At 39.0% G+C, this 22,244-nt stretch overlaps 1 protein-coding gene across 1 annotated transcript; it reads right to left on the reverse strand.

The window, feature by feature from the left end:
* Positions 1–225: 225 nt before the first annotated feature.
* Positions 226–21,869, reverse strand: LOC137290945 (ciliary microtubule-associated protein 2-like). The gene is made up of 10 exons (XM_067822166.1): positions 21,645–21,869; positions 19,485–19,572; positions 18,979–19,149; positions 16,191–16,313; positions 13,005–13,142; positions 7,791–7,934; positions 6,836–7,003; positions 6,023–6,151; positions 2,595–2,719; positions 226–2,032 (listed from the first exon to the last, which is right to left on the reverse strand). Exons 1-10 carry the CDS (start codon positions 21,692–21,694, stop codon positions 1,915–1,917), a joined length of 1,254 nt encoding a protein of 417 aa, XP_067678267.1. The 5' UTR covers positions 21,695–21,869; the 3' UTR covers positions 226–1,914.
* Between the last annotated feature and the right edge of the window lie 375 nt (positions 21,870–22,244).

Below are 22,244 nucleotides of genomic sequence, written 5' to 3' on the forward strand. Positions count from 1 at the left end.
ATTGAGGTGACTTGCTGTAAGAAGCTGCCAAATGAATGAGTGGTTAGAATGGTGACAACATATAGATGCTCTACAGCCCCATGTCTAATTATTTACAGACTGCCATCTGATAGTATTCATCAGTTTCATTTCTTACATAACTTAATAACATGACCTTGATTCTCAAGGTCTTCCTGGTTCCAATACAGCTGACATGGCTGCTTGTGACAAGAAGTCCACTCATAGTTCAATCACACAACCATTTATTTACAAACCGGTATATGGCAACAGTGCAACAAAGTGTACAACATTGAAACAAAACCAGATGGAATACATAATACTGTAGTGGTGAAAATCTCTCATTTCTACTTGTACTCTTCTGTGAAAATAGAAGTCATTGTCAGATCTTGATCCAAATAATATAATCTGAGTACTTTACTATTTGAAGAGCAGCTTGTGTGTTTTTTCCATGAATTACAACTGCCACATGTGAATGTGTCCTTTACAAAATGCAGTGACCAACTAAAGCATAGATATTGCACAGACAAGCAGAAGGTACCAGGTCTCAGATCTGGCTGAAAAAAACTTTTTGATTATTGTTCACAACAAAATATGAACTCATCCCCTGTATGGAGAGCAGCCCTGTATGACTAGGGCCATCCCTGCTTCTACACTACAGACAACCGGGCACTTGGTATATTATTCAAAATCATGAAATGCTAAAATAGTAAAACATGCGAGAATTTACTTGCCATGTGTCAAATAATGACTTGCACAACAGAGGCTTTGTTGTTTTTTGTTTTCTTAAAATAATATATGAAATAATTGTTGCCATGATTTTTTAAATTTGTTTCAAAAATTACCATATTATATCCACACAGACAGAGCAGTGCAGCATTCCACTTCTGCACAAGCTGTGCTCCTGCCTAGATGAAAGCAGCACACATCTTGCTAAATCAGCAGTAACAACACTAAAGGTGAAACTAAATCTCATATGATAATACTGTTGAGTAACAAATTGTAAAGCAAACATAAAGGTCAAAACCATGAAAATAGTCTTACTCAGTGTAAAATCTAGAGAATATGAAATGGTCAAGTGAAACAGTATAATAAGTTGAGATTATACGAAAATAGAAATACTGCATGAAATACATAACCTGTTTATGACAGGTATACTCACAAAGTGGGCATCCCCCATAAAGTGGGTGGATACAACACAAACTGACTATATGCCAGTCTTATGTCAAGTACTTGTAATCTTGAAAGCAGGCACTCTGGTACATGAGGTAATATATGTATATGCTTTGATTCGGTTTGCTTTAATAATTGTTGTTTTCAAAATGCACATGCAATCCTTCAACCATGAACAAATGTAAAACAATTATTCCAAATTGTGTGTCTGTTTGATAGTAAACAGTGATTGTTTTTTCATATTCTCCTGTCAGCAGTTATGTGACTTGCATTGTGGAACAGAGTTATCACAGACAGTTTAAACATGACACAAACAATATCCATTAACAGCACCACTGGCCACAACATGCATATATATGTATATACATAGGAGATGATCTGAGGGGGTCTTTCCAATTATCCCAATGAGAAAGTAGATCAGACATCTGCAACCAATTACCACTATGTTAAAATGGATGTCAGCTCAACATAACACTTTCAAGTTCTCAAATTATGCTTGTTTATGTGCAAATTTTACTGTTATGACTGTAGGATTCAAGTATCCCATACGTAAAATATATAGATATTATCATGTATATTAACATTTTCTGTGAAATTGACATTTTATTTGAACAGAGCATCTCAGCATTTTGCCTTAATGATCACTATCATGGTCAGATATATATTCAGTGATATGTAGCTTTAAACCATCCTCTATATATCCATGAACTGTAGTGTATATCCCTCCACCAGCTGCAGTGAGGGTTAGACAACTGTGGTGGCTCTTTTAGTTGTGTATTGTGACTGTGATTTCCCAGGAGCCTCTGGGGGGACTATAAAGACACGGTCTTCCAGGGGAACATCCTTGGCTCGTATCCTCTCCCTGGAATTAGACATAATAGCCGATGATGCAGTCTCATGTTTAGTTCTTCCTACTCGTGGAAGAGAAGATGTAAGAGAAAATAGTTTGGCAAGTACCTATGTTGAAGGCGAGTGATGTTGAGCAACGAGGAGCTAAGATGCTAGAGGGTGCTCAGACGCTCACACAGAATAGAGTTATTAATGGGTAAACATAAAACATAAACATAAAGAAAGGATGTCTAATCACTGGAACAGAAAATAGGACTAAGCAGAATGGTGTTCTTGGTCAATTATGTAGAGAGCCTCCAAAGGTAACATTGGAAAAGAGCATCTGAGGGTTAAGAAAGTAAAGTGTGCCATGGTATATTTGTTGAAGGGTATGGGTAGTTCAGGGTGTTGAAAACTCAGATAACCATGCATACCATCCCCTGTTGACATGATCTTTTCTCCCTATATACAGTTGTACTATGAATAAGAAACTATAATTTCAAAGATCATTTCCTTCAACTATGCATAACCTATATTGGGTAATAATACTCCTTAGTACTCTAGTAACAAATCTCAGGGGTTTTTTATTAACTCACTTGAGGAACTTTTCCATGCCAGCTGACAGTTTCCCTGTACGAGACTTGAACACACTGCCATGACCATTCCTGTGTTGGGCTTCTTCCCACTTCTGAATGTCATAACGTCCTGCACCCACTGGGTTCTGCAAGCAGCAAAACAGGTGCAGCTCCATTTATCACATCTTTCACCATGATAATGAATAGGTCACTATCCTATGGAGAGTGTTAAATCTCTACTATGGAACAAACAAATGCACCAGTCTTTTTGCAGATCTGAATGCCTTGCATGTTGTCCACAGGCACTACATCCTAACACCATTTAAATGTAAATACTGATCATTGCAGTCATTTACCACTGACACTGGTTATTTTAGTCCCACCTATTGTCATTCCTGCCTGAGGGAGTCTCAGCACATGCTCACACAGAGACATACTGATCATTGCAGTCATTTACCACTGACACTGGTTATTTTGGTCCCACCTATTGTCATTCCTGCCTGAGGGAGTCTCAGCACATGCTCACACAGAGACATACTGATCATTGCAGTCATTTACCACTGACACTGGTTATTTTGGTCCCACCTATTGTCATTCCTGCCTGAGGGAGTCTCAGCACATGCTCACACAGAGACATACTGATCATTGCAGTCATTTACCACTGACACTGGTTATTTTAGTCCCACCTATTGTCATTCCTGCCTGAGGGAGTCTCAGCACATGCTCACACAGAGACATACTGATCATTGCAGTCATTTACCACTGACACTGGTTATTTTAGTCCCACCTATTGTCATTCCTGCCTGAGGGAGTCTCAGCACATGCTCACACAGAGACATACTGATCATTGCAGTCATTTACCACTGACACTGGTTATTTTGGTCCCACCTATTGTCATTCCTGCCTGAGGGAGTCTCAGCACATGCTCACACAGAGACATACTGATCATTGCAGTCATTTACCACTGACACTGGTTATTTTGGTCCCACCTATTGTCATTCCTGCCTGAGGGAGTCTCAGCACATGCTCACACAGAGACATACTGATCATTGCAGTCATTTACCACTGACACTGGTTATTTTAGTCCCACCTATTGTCATTCCTGCCTGAGGGAGTCTCAGCACATGCTCACACAGAGACATACTGATCATTGCAGTCATTTACCACTGACACTGGTTATTTTAGTCCCACCTATTGTCATTCCTGCCTGAGGGAGTCTCAGCACATGCTCACACAGAGACATACTGATCATTGCAGTCATTTACCACTGACACTGGTTATTTTAGTCCCACCTATTGTCATTCCTGCCTGAGGGAGTCTCAGCACATGCTCACACAGAGACATACTGATCATTGCAGTCATTTACCACTGACACTGGTTATTTTAGTCCCACCTATTGTCATTCCTGCCTGAGGGAGTCTCAGCACATGCTCACACAGAGACATACTGATCATTGCAGTCATTTACCACTGACACTGGTTATTTTAGTCCCACCTATTGTCATTCCTGCCTGAGGGAGTCTCAGCACATGCTCACACAGAGACATACTGATCATTGCAGTCATTTACCACTGACACTGGTTATTTTAGTCCCACCTATTGTCATTCCTGCCTGAGGGAGTCTCAGCACATGCTCACACAGAGACATACTGATCATTGCAGTCATTTACCACTGACACTGGTTATTTTGGTCCCACCTATTGTCATTCCTGCCTGAGGGAGTCTCAGCACATGCTCACACAGAGACATACTGATCATTGCAGTCATTTACCACTGACACTGGTTATTTTGGTCCCACCTATTGTCATTCCTGCCTGAGGGAGTCTCAGCACATGCTCACACAGAGACATACTGATCATTGCAGTCATTTACCACTGACACTGGTTATTTTAGTCCCACCTATTGTCATTCCTGCCTGAGGGAGTCTCAGCACATGCTCACACAGAGACATACTGATCATTGCAGTCATTTACCACTGACACTGGTTATTTTAGTCCCACCTATTGTCATTCCTGCCTGAGGGAGTCTCAGCACATGCTCACACAGAGACATACTGATCATTGCAGTCATTTACCACTGACACTGGTTATTTTAGTCCCACCTATTGTCATTCCTGCCTGAGGGAGTCTCAGCACATGCTCACACAGAGACATACTGATCATTGCAGTCATTTACCACTGACACTGGTTATTTTAGTCCCACCTATTGTCATTCCTGCCTGAGGGAGTCTCAGCACATGCTCACACAGAGACATACTGATCATTGCAGTCATTTACCACTGACACTGGTTATTTTAGTCCCACCTATTGTCATTCCTGCCTGAGGGAGTCTCAGCACATGCTCACACAGAGACATACTGATCATTGCAGTCATTTACCACTGACACTGGTTATTTTAGTCCCACCTATTGTCATTCCTGCCTGAGGGAGTCTCAGCACATGCTCACACAGAGACATACTGATCATTGCAGTCATTTACCACTGACACTGGTTATTTTGGTCCCACCTATTGTCATTCCTGCCTGAGGGAGTCTCAGCACATGCTCACACAGAGACATACTGATCATTGCAGTCATTTACCACTGACACTGGTTATTTTGGTCCCACCTATTGTCATTCCTGCCTGAGGGAGTCTCAGCACATGCTCACACAGAGACATACTGATCATTGCAGTCATTTACCACTGACACTGGTTATTTTGGTCCCACCTATTGTCATTCCTGCCTGAGGGAGTCTCAGCACATGCTCACACAGAGACATACTGATCATTGCAGTCATTTACCACTGACACTGGTTATTTTGGTCCCACCTATTGTCATTCCTGCCTGAGGGAGTCTCAGCACATGCTCACACAGAGACATACTGATCATTGCAGTCATTTACCACTGACACTGGTTATTTTAGTCCCACCTATTGTCATTCCTGCCTGAGGGAGTCTCAGCACATGCTCACACAGAGACATACTGATCATTGCAGTCATTTACCACTGACACTGGTTATTTTGGTCCCACCTATTGTCATTCCTGCCTGAGGGAGTCTCAGCACATGCTCACACAGAGACATACTGATCATTGCAGTCATTTACCACTGACACTGGTTATTTTAGTCCCACCTATTGTCATTCCTGCCTGAGGGAGTCTCAGCACATGCTCACACAGAGACACACTGATCATTCCAAAATTACAATAGATTCAAGATGTTTGCTTCAGATAACATTGGCTCACTATATCGGCTTCAGGTTTAAAAAAGAAGACGTGTAAACTAAGCAAATTACTTGTAAATGTGAAAAGGAGGCAAGATTTTGAGAGAGTACAAACATCCTTCTGAATGCAAGAACACAAGGTTCCTTGACTTTAGAAAAGATAGGCGATACATGTCCTCAGTTCTTTATATCAGACACCTCACCCGTCACAGGTTACAAGAGCTGCACACACAGCAATCTTGAACTTACAAAGTTCCTTGTAAAGAATCTCTGTGATACCCGGTCATTCCTCTGAGCAGATGACAGGAAGCCCGGTGAGTTGGTGGAGGCAGCTTTCACTACTGGCTTTGGGTCATAATTACCTGGGCCAGGAGTGTTCTGAAATATTTTCATACATCAGTAGTTGTAGAATTTACAGATCCCAGGTCAAAGCCAATCAATGTCCCCATGTGCATCATGAGCACTGAAGCTCAGTGTTAGTGTTGCATGGAATCTACTAACATAGGACTCTGTTCAGACTGATTCCTGGACTTTTACAACATAAGTAACTAGACTAGCACTACAAACTTCTTAAGTCCATTCTTAACACACTGGCTACGATCAAAGTTAAGAATTCTTAGCGATATGAACGATTTGAGAATAAGGGCCCTGAGGCTGACAATCACAAAGACAATTTCAAGTGGTACTCCATGACCCTCCATAATTTTAAAGTATCTTGTACATGCCTTTTTCCAAGAATGATAATTGTACACCATAATAACATATATAATTGAGTAATGAATGGAAAGAAGTTCTTTGTCGGACTTGAAGAAAAGCTTTGAACTTCATGTATCTTACTTAACCTGAGAAAATACACTTTTACATGATGAAGTCTTTGAATGGGAATGCACATGGGAGGTGATGCACATTAAAGGGTGAAATGTATGGCTATCAGGTTCCATAATATGAGGAACACAATATGAATGATTAACATTGATATTCTAGTAGCTGACATCCACAACATATCCCCTGTTATCATCTACCGAAACCTTTTTTTAAACCCCTTTCTACCATAGCATGTACCTCTTGTTTTTGACACTGAGAAAGCGTACTACAGAAGATCCTTTCTGTCGGGGCACCAGGGTACTGGGACACTTTACCAAACTTGCCCTGTCGCTTGCGATGGATTGTGTCCCAGTCAGACAAGAAGGACTTGAGATCATACTGACCAGGGCCAAGGTCAGCTAGTTTCTAAAAAAAAAGGTAGAATAGACATCAGTTTTGACTGGACCTGATATCAGGTTGCCAGATTTTAGTTCTGTTCCAGGACGTTTCCCCTCAATATTCACAACCAAATTGTAAACAGTCTTTGTAAGATATTCATGGACAAGTGAAATTATGTGACAATCTGTATTTCCCTTTGCATATTATGGATGTTTTCACAGAAAACAACGAATGCATCTTGGCTAAAGCAACTATTTATGTTTCACCAACAAATTAATTCAGTTTTGTGTATGGTTTTAAAAGGCAGCCCCCTTTTCAGCAAATATGATACAAAATATAATGTAGGAAACTATATTAAATGAAATGCTGTAATTCTAATAAATTGCACAGATCGATGCTCATGTTGTTGGTCACTGGATTGTCTGGTCCAGACTCGATTATTTACAGACTGCTGCCATATGGCTGGAATATTGCTGAGTGCGGTGTAAAACTGAACTCACTCACTCATTAGTGGGTGACCAACAAAGGGAGATAATCTAGGAAGTTGTAGATTCAAATTCACACTGAAAATGTAGCACAGCCAAAGGCATTGCATATCTGACCACGTAGCCATCTGTGCCTTAGCAGGACATTCAATATGTAGCATGTCAACAATGTTGCTGTATATCTGGATGAAACATACACAAAATTCTAGTTCTATCTTTCTATACAATTTTCACATTTACATTTTTCATATAATATTTCAAACATTTTAATGTAAATGAGAAATGTTTGCTAAACAGGTACTGCTAGTATAGTGGGTTTTCCTACTGACCGGTGCTGCCAGATACCCCACTGTGATTGGCTTGTTCCGGTCCCCAGAGAAGAGGTCATAAGGTCCTCGGATGCTCGTCACCTTGCTGCCCATCTGTTCTGTAAAGCTCTTGAAGTTGTAGGTGCCTGGTCCCAACACTGACCCCTTGTTAAACATATACCACTTGATGTAGCAACGAACATATACCACCTTGCGTAGCAATGAACATGCACCACCTGATGTAGCAACAACCATACACCACTGGATGTAGCAACAAACATACACCTCTTGATGTAGGAACAAACATACACCACTGGATGCAGCAACAAACACTTACCACTGGATGCAGCAACAAACATACACCTCTTGATGTAGCAACAAACATACACCACTGGATGTAGCAACAAACATACACCACCTGTTGTAGGAACAAACATACACCACTGGATGTAGCAACAAACATACACCTCTTGATGTAGGAACAAACATACACCACTGGATGCAGCAACAAACATATACCACTGGATGCAGCAACAAACATACACCACCTGTTGTAGCAACAAACATACACCTCTTGATGTAGAAACAAACATACACCACCTGTTGTAGCAACAAACATACACCACTGGATGCAGCAACAAACTTACACCACCTGTTGTAGCAACAAACATACACCACTGGATGCAGCAACAAACATACACCATTGGATGTAGCAACAAACATACACCACTGGATGTAGCAACAAACATACACCACTGGATGTAGCAACAAACGTACACCACTGGATGTAGTAACAAACATACACCTCTTGATGTAGAAACAAACATACACCACTTGATGTCGCACCAAACATACACCACTTGATGGTGGATTGTCAACTGGATTGTCTGGTCCAGTAGACTCAGTAGATTTACAGACTGTTGTCATATAGATAAAAACTTCAAGCGTTAAACATACACTCTGTGATGAAGCAGAAAAAAGATCTAGTACTAATGCATGCAAACAATCAAATCACAGTTTTTGCAACATCACTTAGTAAACTCTATAACATTTGGTGTCTGAGATTATTATTTCACCTTATTTAATATGTCTGTAAATAATTAGACTCATTTCAAGGAAAGATTTTATTAACAATCATTCTTTTGTGTCAGAATGTTACTGGGTATATATTATTGGACACTGACTGATCCAGAATATTGTAAATATTTTTTTAAACGTTTTGAGGAGACAGAAAATGTCCTCTAAAAACTTATTATAATTTATAAAACCATACAAATGTATACATATTACCTATTTTTCTCAAGAACTTTCACTGTATGATGAATATAAACGTAACTGTTTTTTTATGAAAAAATGTAATTGTGAAATCTGATTGAATAAATCCTCCATCTTTTTCAATAACTACATTTGTCTACCCAAATACTAGAAATTCTGTTACTATACGTGTTCCAGTGTAACCTGATAATAATTAACTGAGTGACATGCAATAAACACTGAGAGTCTCTATCCATGCTCATTCTGCCCCCTACCATCAGGGAGCCTCCTGACTAGAGAAATTAAACAACCTATTAATAATTAAAAAAACAAGTATGCTATAATTATAACACCATTTTATGAGTTCAAGGCAATAAAGACTATTAAAACTTGTTACTGACAGTCCTCTTACATGTGATTTGTATGCTGTCCAAGTTTCCAAGTCCAAGTCATGTCACTGTGTATACCCAAAATATAAAATTGACACTTGTTACATTGAATTACACAGACCACACTGATATCATCAAGGTAACAATACAGACAATGACCACTGGTCAGTAAAAAAATTATTTTCATAAAATATATTAAAAAGGCACCCATTGATTTTCGTCATTTTCAAAAATTTAATGTTAATTTTCATCACTGCATAGTTTAAGGAATGACTGTATATTGCAGTGTTGCTGGACCAGGTGAGTGACCAAGTGTGTATTGAGCTGAGCCTAGATTTTCGAAGCTCTCTTAGCGCTAAGATAGTCGTAACATAATGTTAATGTATGACACTTAGAACAATCTTAGTGCTAAGAGTTTCAAAAATCTAGGCCCTGCCCTGGATGTAGACATGACATTGACTCCCATGAACCAAAACAAGTTATTCTGTGCCTGCTTTCCAACTACTGTTGTCTTGATGGTGACCGGGTTTAAAAACATTTGGAGCAGCATTTGTGGATTGTAGACATTTACAACTTTAGTGAAACCACATGCTGAACCAAGGACAACCAATCTAGGATTTGTGATTGATGATCAGTGACAACATGGCTGTAATCCCTCAGACAACATATGTGTCATCAGATAAATCAGGTGTCTGACCCATTAAATGTTCTCTGTGGTTATCTACATTATGTCAGATTCTGAAAAGAAACATTTGATTCATGGCATTGACAATATCAGAAAGCTTTTACAAACTTCAGCTGATATTTGATCTGATAATTTTGATTTGTGGATAATCAGATCAAAGCAAATTCGAAAGGTTACTGGTTTATTAAAGTACTAAATTTCATCAAATCTATTCATATTAAAGTGGTTATGCAAATGCATTGCAACTACAAAGCATCAAGTCAGTTTCAATTAATACTCCAACCAATCTGTGGCCCATGTTTACCTATTTTTCCTCAGTTGGGGGGCTATGGACAAGGGATGCCCAAATATACGGCTATTTAGAAATGCAATTTATTTCAGACATGATACATCTGCTCCATTAACATATTTGGATTCTGAGTCAGAGAAACTTTATGTCAAACAAAATAATGGGGACTGTCAGTTCTGATACAATAGCCGACACAAGATGAATACACTAAGCATTACACATTAGTCACCTCAGTCATAAGATGTACATCACAATGACCTACTGTTTTAGAAGTTTATCTCAGAAAATAAATGAAGGTATACAGCAGTAACTTTTCATATTTTCACACTGACAAAACACAAACCTCCTTTAACAGTAGCAAAACCCATACCTAAAGACAGTTACAGTTGACATCTTGGCGAGGTCACCATTAACATTTTACAGTGACAGATAACTGTAGACATGAAGGTATTTATACATTGTTAGCTGAGTTTTGTCATTGTACATTGTGAAAACATTTTCATTCATTTGAAATAAAAGGTTTACACTGATAAGTGCCTATAATGATGGCACCAACAGAAATACCTTTCTCCGGGATATCTACAACAGGCAACAAGAAGTCATTTTATACATGCCTTGATAATATTATTATTATTTTATCATTATAATACAAGATGTCACTTTATGAGAAGACAAAATTATATCATTGAAAAGAATTGCAACTTGGACCTTAACCCCAAATCAATATCCACATATATTCCTTTACCTTTTAACAATCAGAAGTTGAATGAAGAGTTCCAGCATTTTGGTCTTTGAAAAGTTTGTTTCATCCTTTACTATGAATGTTTATGCTTGCCTACTTCTGTTTGGGTCATGCAGTTCAAGAAATAGAATACCCTCAACATGTGAGGTACAAATACCTGTCTCCGTGATAGCTACAATATGCAATAGTTGTTGAATACATCTCATGAAAAGAACATTTACAGTTGTCTACACAATCATGTTTGCATTGAATACTTGCTACAATCACAGGTAATGCTTCATTTCTAAAACATTTTATAACTTAAAGGTCACATGCAACGTAAAATACAACTTTGCAGATTCTGGTACCTTTCGGTATGCACTTCCCGAAACAAATCATAAAAAATGCCAATTCAACCTATAAAGTTGAAAAAAACGCGATGAAAGAAAAGCCCGCGAAATCGGAGTTCAAACGTTTCACTAAATTCCCCCCAGTGCTGGGGGGAAAACTGGTTTCAGCAGCTGTGCTGCGCTGCGTTCATAACGCATGCGCAGTGAATAGGGTCGCGGAGCTTGAAACAGTATGCATGCCCAGAGTCTGAGGTCGTGAGCAGTAGTCTAATCTTGGTTGTGTACACAAACAAGTAAATAATCTACTCGTTACTTAAAAAAAACTTGTTGATTGTGGTAAGCAGTCTCTGTCTCAGTGAAAGCTCAGTGTCTGGTTTATTCACACCTATATGTCTGACTGTCTGTCTGTTAAAGACAACATGCAGTACACAGCTTGTTGTCATTGACCACGTGCACTTTGAACTTAACACCTATCAGAATATACGACATAAAGAAAATAAACTCATTTATGAATCGTGCACTCGAGTCTCGTCTCTGCCACATTATGTAATTAGGCAGGTGTGATACACATGTCATGTTTTTTGAGATGAGTTGATCTGACGGAAACTGGTGCAAACTCTTGTCAGTTTCAAGTCCTGCTTTGTACTTGGACAAATGACTGATTCCAGCCTCGCAGTAGTTTACCATCTCTACTGACATGATTTTTGATTCGATCGAGCGCAAATTCAGAGAACATGTATTTTCAAAACCTAACATCTCTATATACATTCTTCATTGATAACAACTTCTTTTAGTGTATATGATTTTTTGTTTGACAACAGTATATGAATCCATACTGAAACGGCGCATCAAGTACACAAAAAGAAGTTGTTATCCATAAAGAATCTTACTTTCTTGTGACTCGCCATACTTCTAAAATGCCAATCCAACAGCTCCTATTTCTGTACACACAATGAACCCTCGGCATATCAGCAAATGAAACAGCCAATCGGAAGCCGTCGTTACACTTGAGTGCATATCCACCCGCTATGACTGGGTTCGGTCTCCCGAGGGCTTCGTTTCGGGGGAAGTAAGCCCAAGTACAAAATATTGCACTTTTGAATCGCAATTGTACGCTTATAATTTTGTTTATTTGTGTTTTTAAAAGCAGCAATGTATATTATAAGTGATAAATGTGTTTTAATTATGTTTGATTTTTTGGTTGCATGTGACCTTTAATGTTGAACACATGAACACATTGATAAATGATTCACTGAAAATACTGAATGACTATATTTAAATTATTAATAATATTAAATTAAGAAGGACAATTACGTACAATTATTACATTATTTTCAAGAGTACACGTTTAGTGGTTTTACTCTGCTTTCCTGAAAACTGATCATGGCAACTGTGGATTATAAGAGAGTGGGAAGTGATGTACTGCAGTCACAGTTGATGAACCAGACAAAAGTAATGAGAATAAGATTAGGAGGGGAGGGAGGAAGAAGTAGCAGAAATCATGATTAATGACGATGAATTATATACGGTTTTTACAGGCGACTTACAACTGTAGGGAGGTTGCGTGGGGTTGAAGATCCAGCGTCCAGCATCCCTTTAGTACTGGTTGACCTTTTATCTTTCTCTTCTAAGGCTGCGTGTGGTATCCCTCCATTACCATACGTCCCAGGGCCAGGTACATCACTCTGTTACAATGAGTATATGTAGTAAATATCTAAAGCTGAATTTAAAACCGATTTTTTTTTCTATTTCATAAGATCATAATATGAAAAAAGTATTAATTTTCCATTCAGATCCCATATGAAATAATTTGTATTAACCTTAATAGTAAAACGAAAAAAAATAATCACAGACAGTGCTAGCCGGATTATCTGCAGTTATTATTATGGCAAGAAATACATGATAGTAGTGCATATGTGACAGGCACTATAGCCTGTTTGCAGTGAAGACGTACCAATGAATTTCACTTAAAACAAATAAGTACATCAAATTAAGTGAAATAAAGATTGCGAATCCTCATAATTTTACCTTGCCAATCGAACATTTAAATCTCAGAATTTTATTCAACTTAGGATAAAAGTTGTGTAACAAACAATCATAATTTGAAATCACTTTGTTTGTATCACAAGGTGGTATTTACATTAAATGAAACACTGAGAACAGGTAGGGTTGGTCTAAATTAACGCTCATCACGTACCGCTCATGCATTTGTTTCACTGTTCCATTTACTGGACTTACCCCCTTGTAATACAAACCAATAATAACAATTTGAAAATCATATGTTAAACAACTATTAACCGAAGTTCAATAAAATTCTAAAACTTACAGTTTCAATTGGCATGGTAAAATTATGATGATTGTCAATCTTAATTTCTCTTTATTTGGTTTACTTTTAGGTTTAAAGTGAAATTCATCCGTATGTTTTTATTGCAAACAGACTATAAGCATGACTAGACAAGGAAAGACCCTCCTAGAGGCTGCTCACCATGTCAAGGAAAGACCCTCCTAGAGGCTGCTCACCATGTCAAGGAAAGACCCTCCTAGAGGCTGCTCACCATGTCAAGGAAAGACCCTCCTAGAGGCTGCTCACCATGACAAGGAAAGACCCTCCTAGAGGCTGCTCACCATGTCAAGGAAAGACCCTCCTAGAGGCTGCTCACCATGACAAGGAAAGACCCTCCTAGAGGCTGCTCACCATGACAAGGAAAGACCCTCCTTGAGGCTGCTCACCATGTCAAGGAAAGACCCTCCTAGAGGCTGCTCACCATGTCAAGGAAAGACCCTCCTAGAGGCTGCTCACCATGACAAGGAAAGACCCTCCTAGAGGCTGCTCACCATGACAAGGAAAGACCCTCCTAGAGGCTGCTCACCATGACAAGGAAAGACCCTCCTAGAGGCTGCTCACCATGACAAGGAAAGACCCTCCTAGAGGCTGCTCACCATGTCAAGGAAAGACCCTCCTAGAGGCTGCTCACCATGACAAGGAAAGACCCTCCTAGAGGCTGCTCACCATGACAAGGAAAGACCCTCCTAGAGGCTGCTCACCATGACAAGGAAAGACCCTCCTAGAGGCTGCTCACCATGACAAGGAAAGACCCTCCTAGAGGCTGCTCACCATGTCAAGGAAAGACCCTCCTAGAGGCTGCTCACCATGTCAAGGAAAGACCCTCCTAGAGGCTGCTCACCATGTCAAGGAAAGACCCTCCTAGAGGCTGCTCACCATGACAAGGAAAGACCCTCCTAGAGGCTGCTCACCATGACAAGGAAAGACCCTCCTAGAGGCTGCTCACCATGACAAGGAAAGACCCTCCTAGAGGCTGCTCACCATGTCAAGGAAAGACCCTCCTAGAGGCTGCTCACCATGTCAAGGAAAGACCCTCCTAGAGGCTGCTCACCATGACAAGGAAAGACCCTCCTAGAGGCTGCTCACCATGTCAAGGAAAGACCCTCCTAGAGGCTGCTCACCATGACAAGGAAAGACCCTCCTAGAGGCTGCTCACCATGACAAGGAAAGACCCTCCTAGAGGCTGCTCACCATGACAAGGAAAGACCCTCCTAGAGGCTGCTCACCATGTCAAGGAAAGACCCTCCTAGAGGCTGCTCACCATGACAAGGAAAGACCCTCCTAGAGGCTGCTCACCATGACAAGGAAAGACCCTCCTAGAGGCTGCTCACCATGACAAGGAAAGACCCTCCTAGAGGCTGCTCACCATGACAAGGAAAGACCCTCCTAGAGGCTGCTCACCATGACAAGGAAAGACCCTCCTAGAGGCTGCTCACCATGTCAAGGAAAGACCCTCCTAGAGGCTGCTCACCATGTCAAGGAAAGACCCTCCTAGAGGCTGCTCACCATGTCAAGGAAAGACCCTCCTAGAGGCTGCTCACCATGACAAGGAAAGACCCTCCTAGAGGCTGCTCACCATGTCAAGGAAAGACCCTCCTAGAGGCTGCTCACCATGACAAGGAAAGACCCTCCTAGAGGCTGCTCACCATGTCAAGGAAAGACCCTCCTAGAGGCTGCTCACCATGACAAGGAAAGACCCTCCTAGAGGCTGCTCACCATGTCAAGGAAAGACCCTCCTAGAGGCTGCTCACCATGTCAAGGAAAGACCCTCCTAGAGGCTGCTCACCATGTCAAGGAAAACATTTGTGCAAAATACCAGGGGTTCAAACATTTTTTTAAAAGCAACTTGACACAGGGCAAGGGTCTAATGAAAGTAACTTGTCCAGACTAATTTTCCACTTGCCCTGATTTTATGACACAATGTTTGATGTTAATGTTTACTGGACTATTTATCAAAGAGTGATAAATTGCAAAGAACGATAGCTCTAAATTACTATTATTGCGAAATGTAATAGCTACATTATGAGCAAACATGAAATGAAATGAAATTCAAGTTTATTTGCAGTTTGAAATCATAAGTGGAAATTATCTATTAGTCCACAGACAAGTAAGATACCATTATTTGATTGCCCAAAATCAAAACTGACTTGTCCCGGGCGTCAGGCAATGGGATTTTTTAACCCTTGAATACCCGATAAAAATATGCCATGATGAAAAACCCAAATCTCTGGGTGAACTAGATCAAGATTCAATTATATATGTGACATTTGACTAGTAAGGAACGAGAGAAGGAACATGATCTCTTCCCATCTTTTAATACTGGTACCCATGTGGCAGGCTGAGAGAAAAAACAATACATAAAAAACTGCTCCCATGTAAACCTACTTACTACAGTTCCATCCCTGAACCTGGGTGCCTTGGTTTCACAGATTCCATGACTGCTCCTAGGCTTCTCATCTGAACTCTGAAGGAAGTCCTTGATCTCATAGGATCCAGGGCCCAGCTTCCTTTGCTGAAGTAAACCAAAGACACTCAATACAGTGGCTGCATTGGGTTCAACAAGAAGACAAAGTCATCAATATACCTCGCAATAGCAAAATACTCTTCATCAATATTTCTACTAATTATGATTACACGATGTCAATGTTTTGGTGTGGATATGGCATAGTCTAAGGAAGGTATTGTAATATTTTACAGTTCTGCTCTGGAAAAGAACACAACTCACTCAAGGTCGAACTTGTTGCCATGGAAAGAGAAAAAAATATTTTATTCAGATATCCAAACCTACCAAAAGGCATCAGCATACCACCAGACCTATCTATGTACCAAGTTTGCTGAAGACATTGTGAACTGTTTTAAAGTTCTGCTCCTGAAAAGTGCACAACCACCAATTTCAGTCAAAGTCAAACTTGTCATGGAAACCACAAAAAATAAAATTCACACACTGGTGTAACCCCCAAAAGGCATATCTAGGGATCATGGTGAACATGTTGAACATGTGTACCAAGGCTGATAAAGATAAAGTTTGCAAGATCTGCTCTGCACAACTTAACATCCTCAAAGCCACAGTATAAGTCATGTTTCCATGGAAACCGCAAAAAATAAATATCTGGGTCTAATCCCTAAAAGGCACATCTAGGCATCATGTTTGATACGTGTACCAAAGTTTATGAGGATAGCATGTATAGTTTAGGAGATATGCCCAGGACATGATGACACCCTCTGAGTCATGTTTCCATGGAAACCACAAAAAATAAAATTCATATCTGGGTTGAGTCTGACCACAAACAGCATATCTTGGGATCATACTTGACATGTGTACCAAATATGGTTAAAAGAAACAGTTTAGGAGTTATGCTTCAGACAAAGTATTGCATACACATGGACAATATGACGTACAGACGGAGGGGATAACAAGCAATCACAGGTGAAGTCATCTTACTACCTTGAATTCTCATACTGTATGTACATCTGTTTATTGGAGGATCTGAAAAATCCCTCCAAAACATCCCACGTCTACAAATGCTATATTAATGGGAGGCCTGAGTTATTGTTGCAATCAGTAACAGACTTACATCTATAAATGATAAGGAAATGCATGCTTACTTCTTACTTGACGAAAAACATGTGATCATTTTTCTTATCAACTTTTTGAAAGGTCTGCATATTTGAAACGTATTTTGCTATAGCACTGAAAGAGCCTTGAAAGTTGAAAGTTTTGATCACTGCAAGTGTGTGTGTCCTAGTTACATGGCTCAGAACAAGGGCATTTGTTTTGTAGTTCGGAGAGACCAATTTCATTCCATGTTTTATGGATTTTTGTCCTCAAAAAATCTAAAAGCAAGAGGATAAAAAAATAAACATAAAATCACAGTTGGAGTAATATTCCCCTCTAAATGCTCAAAGTATGTTACTTTTCCCAATTTATGAAGTATATATGGGGCCAAAAACAACCTCAAACAAAATTTTCTTGTAAGCATACATTTTTTGCCAGTAAAAACATGCAGATTTTATTTTTTGACAGAGGAAAACATATTTGTATATTTTTTCATATCCGTAAGACAAGAAATAAAATTGGTCTAGTCTTATTAAAGACATACTAAAGTATTAAATAGTGCAGCCTAGATACCCATGACGACTCTATAAGCAGTGTTTGTGTTAACGCCGAAACCTGCGTTTCTCATGCAAAAAATTATAAAAACATGTAAAAAACAGTTGTTTTGGATGCATAGATTCTGATCTACTTAATTTCAAGAGGTACCTTAAAACAACAACATATAAAGAACCAATATGTTTTGAAATGATTTGCGATTGTAATGAAAATATTATGCGCGAAAGATTTGGACTACACATTTACTATTTTATTTCTGCATACACTCATACAAGCCCTATCACAAACACTGTATAAGGGTATAAAATCTGGGGATAATGAAACCTGTTTGTAAAAGTGTTGTCATTAATCAACACTATCAGACTGATGTCAAGACAAACCAGTCAAAGTACTTTATATATCACTGTCATTGTAATCTTCAAGTGTAATCTAACGCAATCTAATTAATGTCTATTTGGCAAACCTACATGAGCAAATATAAATGAATCAGAGTATGTTTAGATTAATTGTGTATGGACAATGAACTGTGCAAGTAACACATGTTACACTTTCTCAGTAAAGTTCATGTACAGACTGAAGTACGAGGGCTGGTCAAAAAGTTCAAAGCCTACGTAACTTCTAGACTGGTGACATCAACTAATCTTAGGAGTGTTGTTGGACAGTGTTCTTCATCAGCATTCCAGTTATTTTATTCCAATAGATCAATTGGTTTGAAAGCAACAGGTCCTTAAAGCATACTTGGGTACACATACGAGCACAATGTGAGACATGTTGAGGGTTGGAGTTCTGATTTTGCATGACAATGCTTCATCTCACACCTCTCGATAGTCAAAGTCTCCTGTACATCAATGTGACTTCGAAGAACTTCCTCATCCTCCATATACACCTGACCTGGCCCCAACCTACTTTCACCTATCATTTTAGTTGAACTACAGAACTGACGATTTTTCAGTGATCAATGAATTGTTGTTCACCACTGGCTTGTGAAGTAATGTCTTGTTAACTCTCAACTTGACATGATGCTGCAGGTTTGCATCAAAGTTTTGTTACTCCAGATGTCACTCACCAACATGCGCTTCTGCTCCCACTGTTCTTTGTGCAGTAGATGCGGCAGGGCTGCCATCCTTTCCACCTCATACGCCCGCGCCCAGCCAGGGCCCCGCGTCTTCTCCTCCACAGACTTGGTGCTGAACCCACCCTGGTCGACATCATAGCTGCCTGGCCCGAGACGACGCTTCTGAACAGTCAAGTCTTCTAGTTTAGACAATTTCATATTGGGGCTCACAGCTTACAATTTGTAATTAGGCTTAGAAAATATCATTCAACAAAATATTTACACTGTGACAGTCTTTCATTAAATGATTATGTAATGTAATAATCGTAAAAGAAACCGCAAAATGTCTGAGAAAGACAATATAGTGTGAAATTACCAGTTTCATTTCATGATACATGTATTATGAAATAGAAAAAAGAAACAGTCAGAATTGAGCTCCTCTGGTATTCTTCGGGGTTAGCCATTATAAGCCTTGACACTGTCTAAAAAGTATACATAGTAAGAAATGAGCTACTCACCAGATCTTGTGTGAACTTCTTGTCATATGGTATCTCGGTGAAGGTGCCTGGGGTCTTACTCTTTGGGTGCACACCAGACACATCAAACCTGAATGCCAGCAGGTGGTCAGTACTGTTTATACCATATCCACCCTATCAACTGCCCTGTTCCAGTAAACCACCCCGTGACCTACTTCTAAACCAGTCTGTAAACAATCTTTGCAAGAGTCATTTTAATAACACCAAAAGTTTACACAACAGTCCATATTTTCCTGCCTATATTATCATTTTTTGTTGCTGTCGAAAGCAACAACAGCAGCAGAGGAAGGATATCACGTCCTTTTGTAAAATGTTTTAGTTTAATAAACTGAGTTTGTCCACAATTTATCTCTGAAAACAAATCTGATTTGTGCGCTGTTTCAATAGATGGACACCTTTCACAAATTCTAGGAAAATAGTTTTAACATTCCCAGAGTGATTAATGGTAAACACATACACAAAACAATACATGGGCTGCCCAAGTAAATTACGTGTTTCACTGCTTTTGGTCTGAGACAACACACAGTCAAAATAAGTCACTTGAGTTATAACTGAAGGCTAATATAGACACATTTAATTCCAGTTAATTAGAAAACAAACAGACAAGTAAGTAACATGAAGATTATGATAAGGAAACTTCAACAGTCATCATTGAGTTCTTTTCTTATGATCTTTTTTGAGAAAATACCATTCTTTCAAACTTAAGTCTATTATGAATAAAGGTTTTAAACACCTGTACCACTGAAAAAAGTGTTGATCCTACTTAATCTTATACTGTATACTGTAGAAATACTATTCCTGCTTATAAACCTTTCATAAAATAATCATCATTTATATTTTTCTTGATTTTTAAACCATGATTCACAACAACCTACAGCACTGATAGACTTTTGATTTCTATGATGTATCAAGATGCTGGTTAAACATAATTTTCATTTCAGCAACAAATTAAGGACCTTGCTTACTTATTTGCTTCTTATTACTTTACTATTACTATTGCTTTGTTTTGATTTTCTTGGTCAATGTGCCAGGTGGTAAAACAAGCAATTAATCACCTTACTTATAAAGGGCTGATTTGAGGTTAAAACCCTTTAAAAACTTCCTTAACAAAAACATTTGTTTCAACATTTTTCATAAAAGCCCATCTTCATTTGATATTCTCTTTTAATCAAATTTTAGGATAGGCTAGTAAGGAAACAAATTGGTCAGTCTTCTGCAGAATCAGGAGGCAGAAGTATCTGCATGTCTAACCAAAGAAAATCTATAGCATGTACATCAATAATACAGGCAATATTGCTCAAACAGAAGTGATCATTCATTCATGATCAAGCATGGAACATGTGTCCTGGACCAAACAATGAAGCTGTCACTGGACGTTTCCACATAGAATATAATAATCATTTTACTCCTTCTTTATAAAGCCTAGACTGAGCGACATTAATCTTACAACCATGTCCCAACACTGGGCCTCTTTCTTTGAATGTTGAATAATAGGCCAGACAACCATAAATACATAAGGAGGTTCTTCAAGTTGGTCTGGTTGTCTATACACACTTCATGATGGTTTATCTAGGATCATTGCCAGCAGTCTGCCAGTTGTAAAGCAGTCATTATATAGTGTCCATGAAGTAGATAGTCAATAAGATAACACAGGTCACTGACATTAATGCACCTTAAAGTTATACACGTATCATAATAAATTAATTGCCCTTATTACTTGACATGATAACGAGATATATTTGCAATTCTCTTACAAATATAACTCAATGTTTAATTATTGTTTTAAATACGAGATTCGTGTTTCTTTTTAATATTATTTGAAGCTTCCAAGGTCTTTGGAAATCTTGAAAGCCTTATTTAGCACAATGTTACACACCTTGGCTTTATACGGGATAACTTTTAATTCGTCTTTGATGTTGACGTCCTTTTACTGATTCTCTGAACTTGACGCACGATAACATTATCATAATAGTTCCTCATGCATTAACTTTGAAACAGCTCAATAAGAGTTAGAGAATATCGTTGAATGCATTTGTAACAGATCGTCTCAATACAATAAGGGTGTTTAGCGCTGTTGACATCGTGTCAGCATGACAAATATTATTGACAATATTATTCTGTTGTAAAATTTACGAGGCTCACCTTGCTGTTTGTGTTCCAAATGGTGCCCCAGAGAATTTCTTCTCGGCCATTATGTCCTCTTTCGAACCGGTGTAACACAAAAAAATCGGCTTGTAAAGCCCTTTCTTTTTCAGTTGGAACTATTGCATGTCGCGTGTGCTGTGCATAACAATTACATTCAACAAGCTAATCCATACACGGTCGCGAAGGGTTGTCTGCTAGCACCGTCACATGGCAACATGACGCCTACACTCGAACCAATAATTTGCCGTATTATTGCTATCCTGCCCTCGTGTTACTCAATTAACACTGTGTTTGTGGCAAAAGTAATATTAATTACCAAGAAATATACGCATATGTGCATTTTCTGGGATAAATATCATTATTCAAAGAGATATTCAATTATGCGTTATGAGGTAGAGACTAAACAGGGGAGGTAAATCTAATAAACGAAACATTAGGGGCCCAACAAAGGATATTCAGATACAGAACTTGTTTAGCTCTTCATCAATCGTCCGAATGAAGCTATCAAACGCACAGTTTGTTGGTCGTCTAAACGAATACCACATATAAAAATTGTGGTTGTTCTCACACAGTAAAGAACGTTAATTTCGGTTTTCT

This window comes from Haliotis asinina, chromosome 7, assembly GCF_037392515.1.
Source record: "Haliotis asinina isolate JCU_RB_2024 chromosome 7, JCU_Hal_asi_v2, whole genome shotgun sequence".
Taxonomy (NCBI): Eukaryota; Metazoa; Mollusca; class Gastropoda; order Lepetellida; family Haliotidae; genus Haliotis; species Haliotis asinina.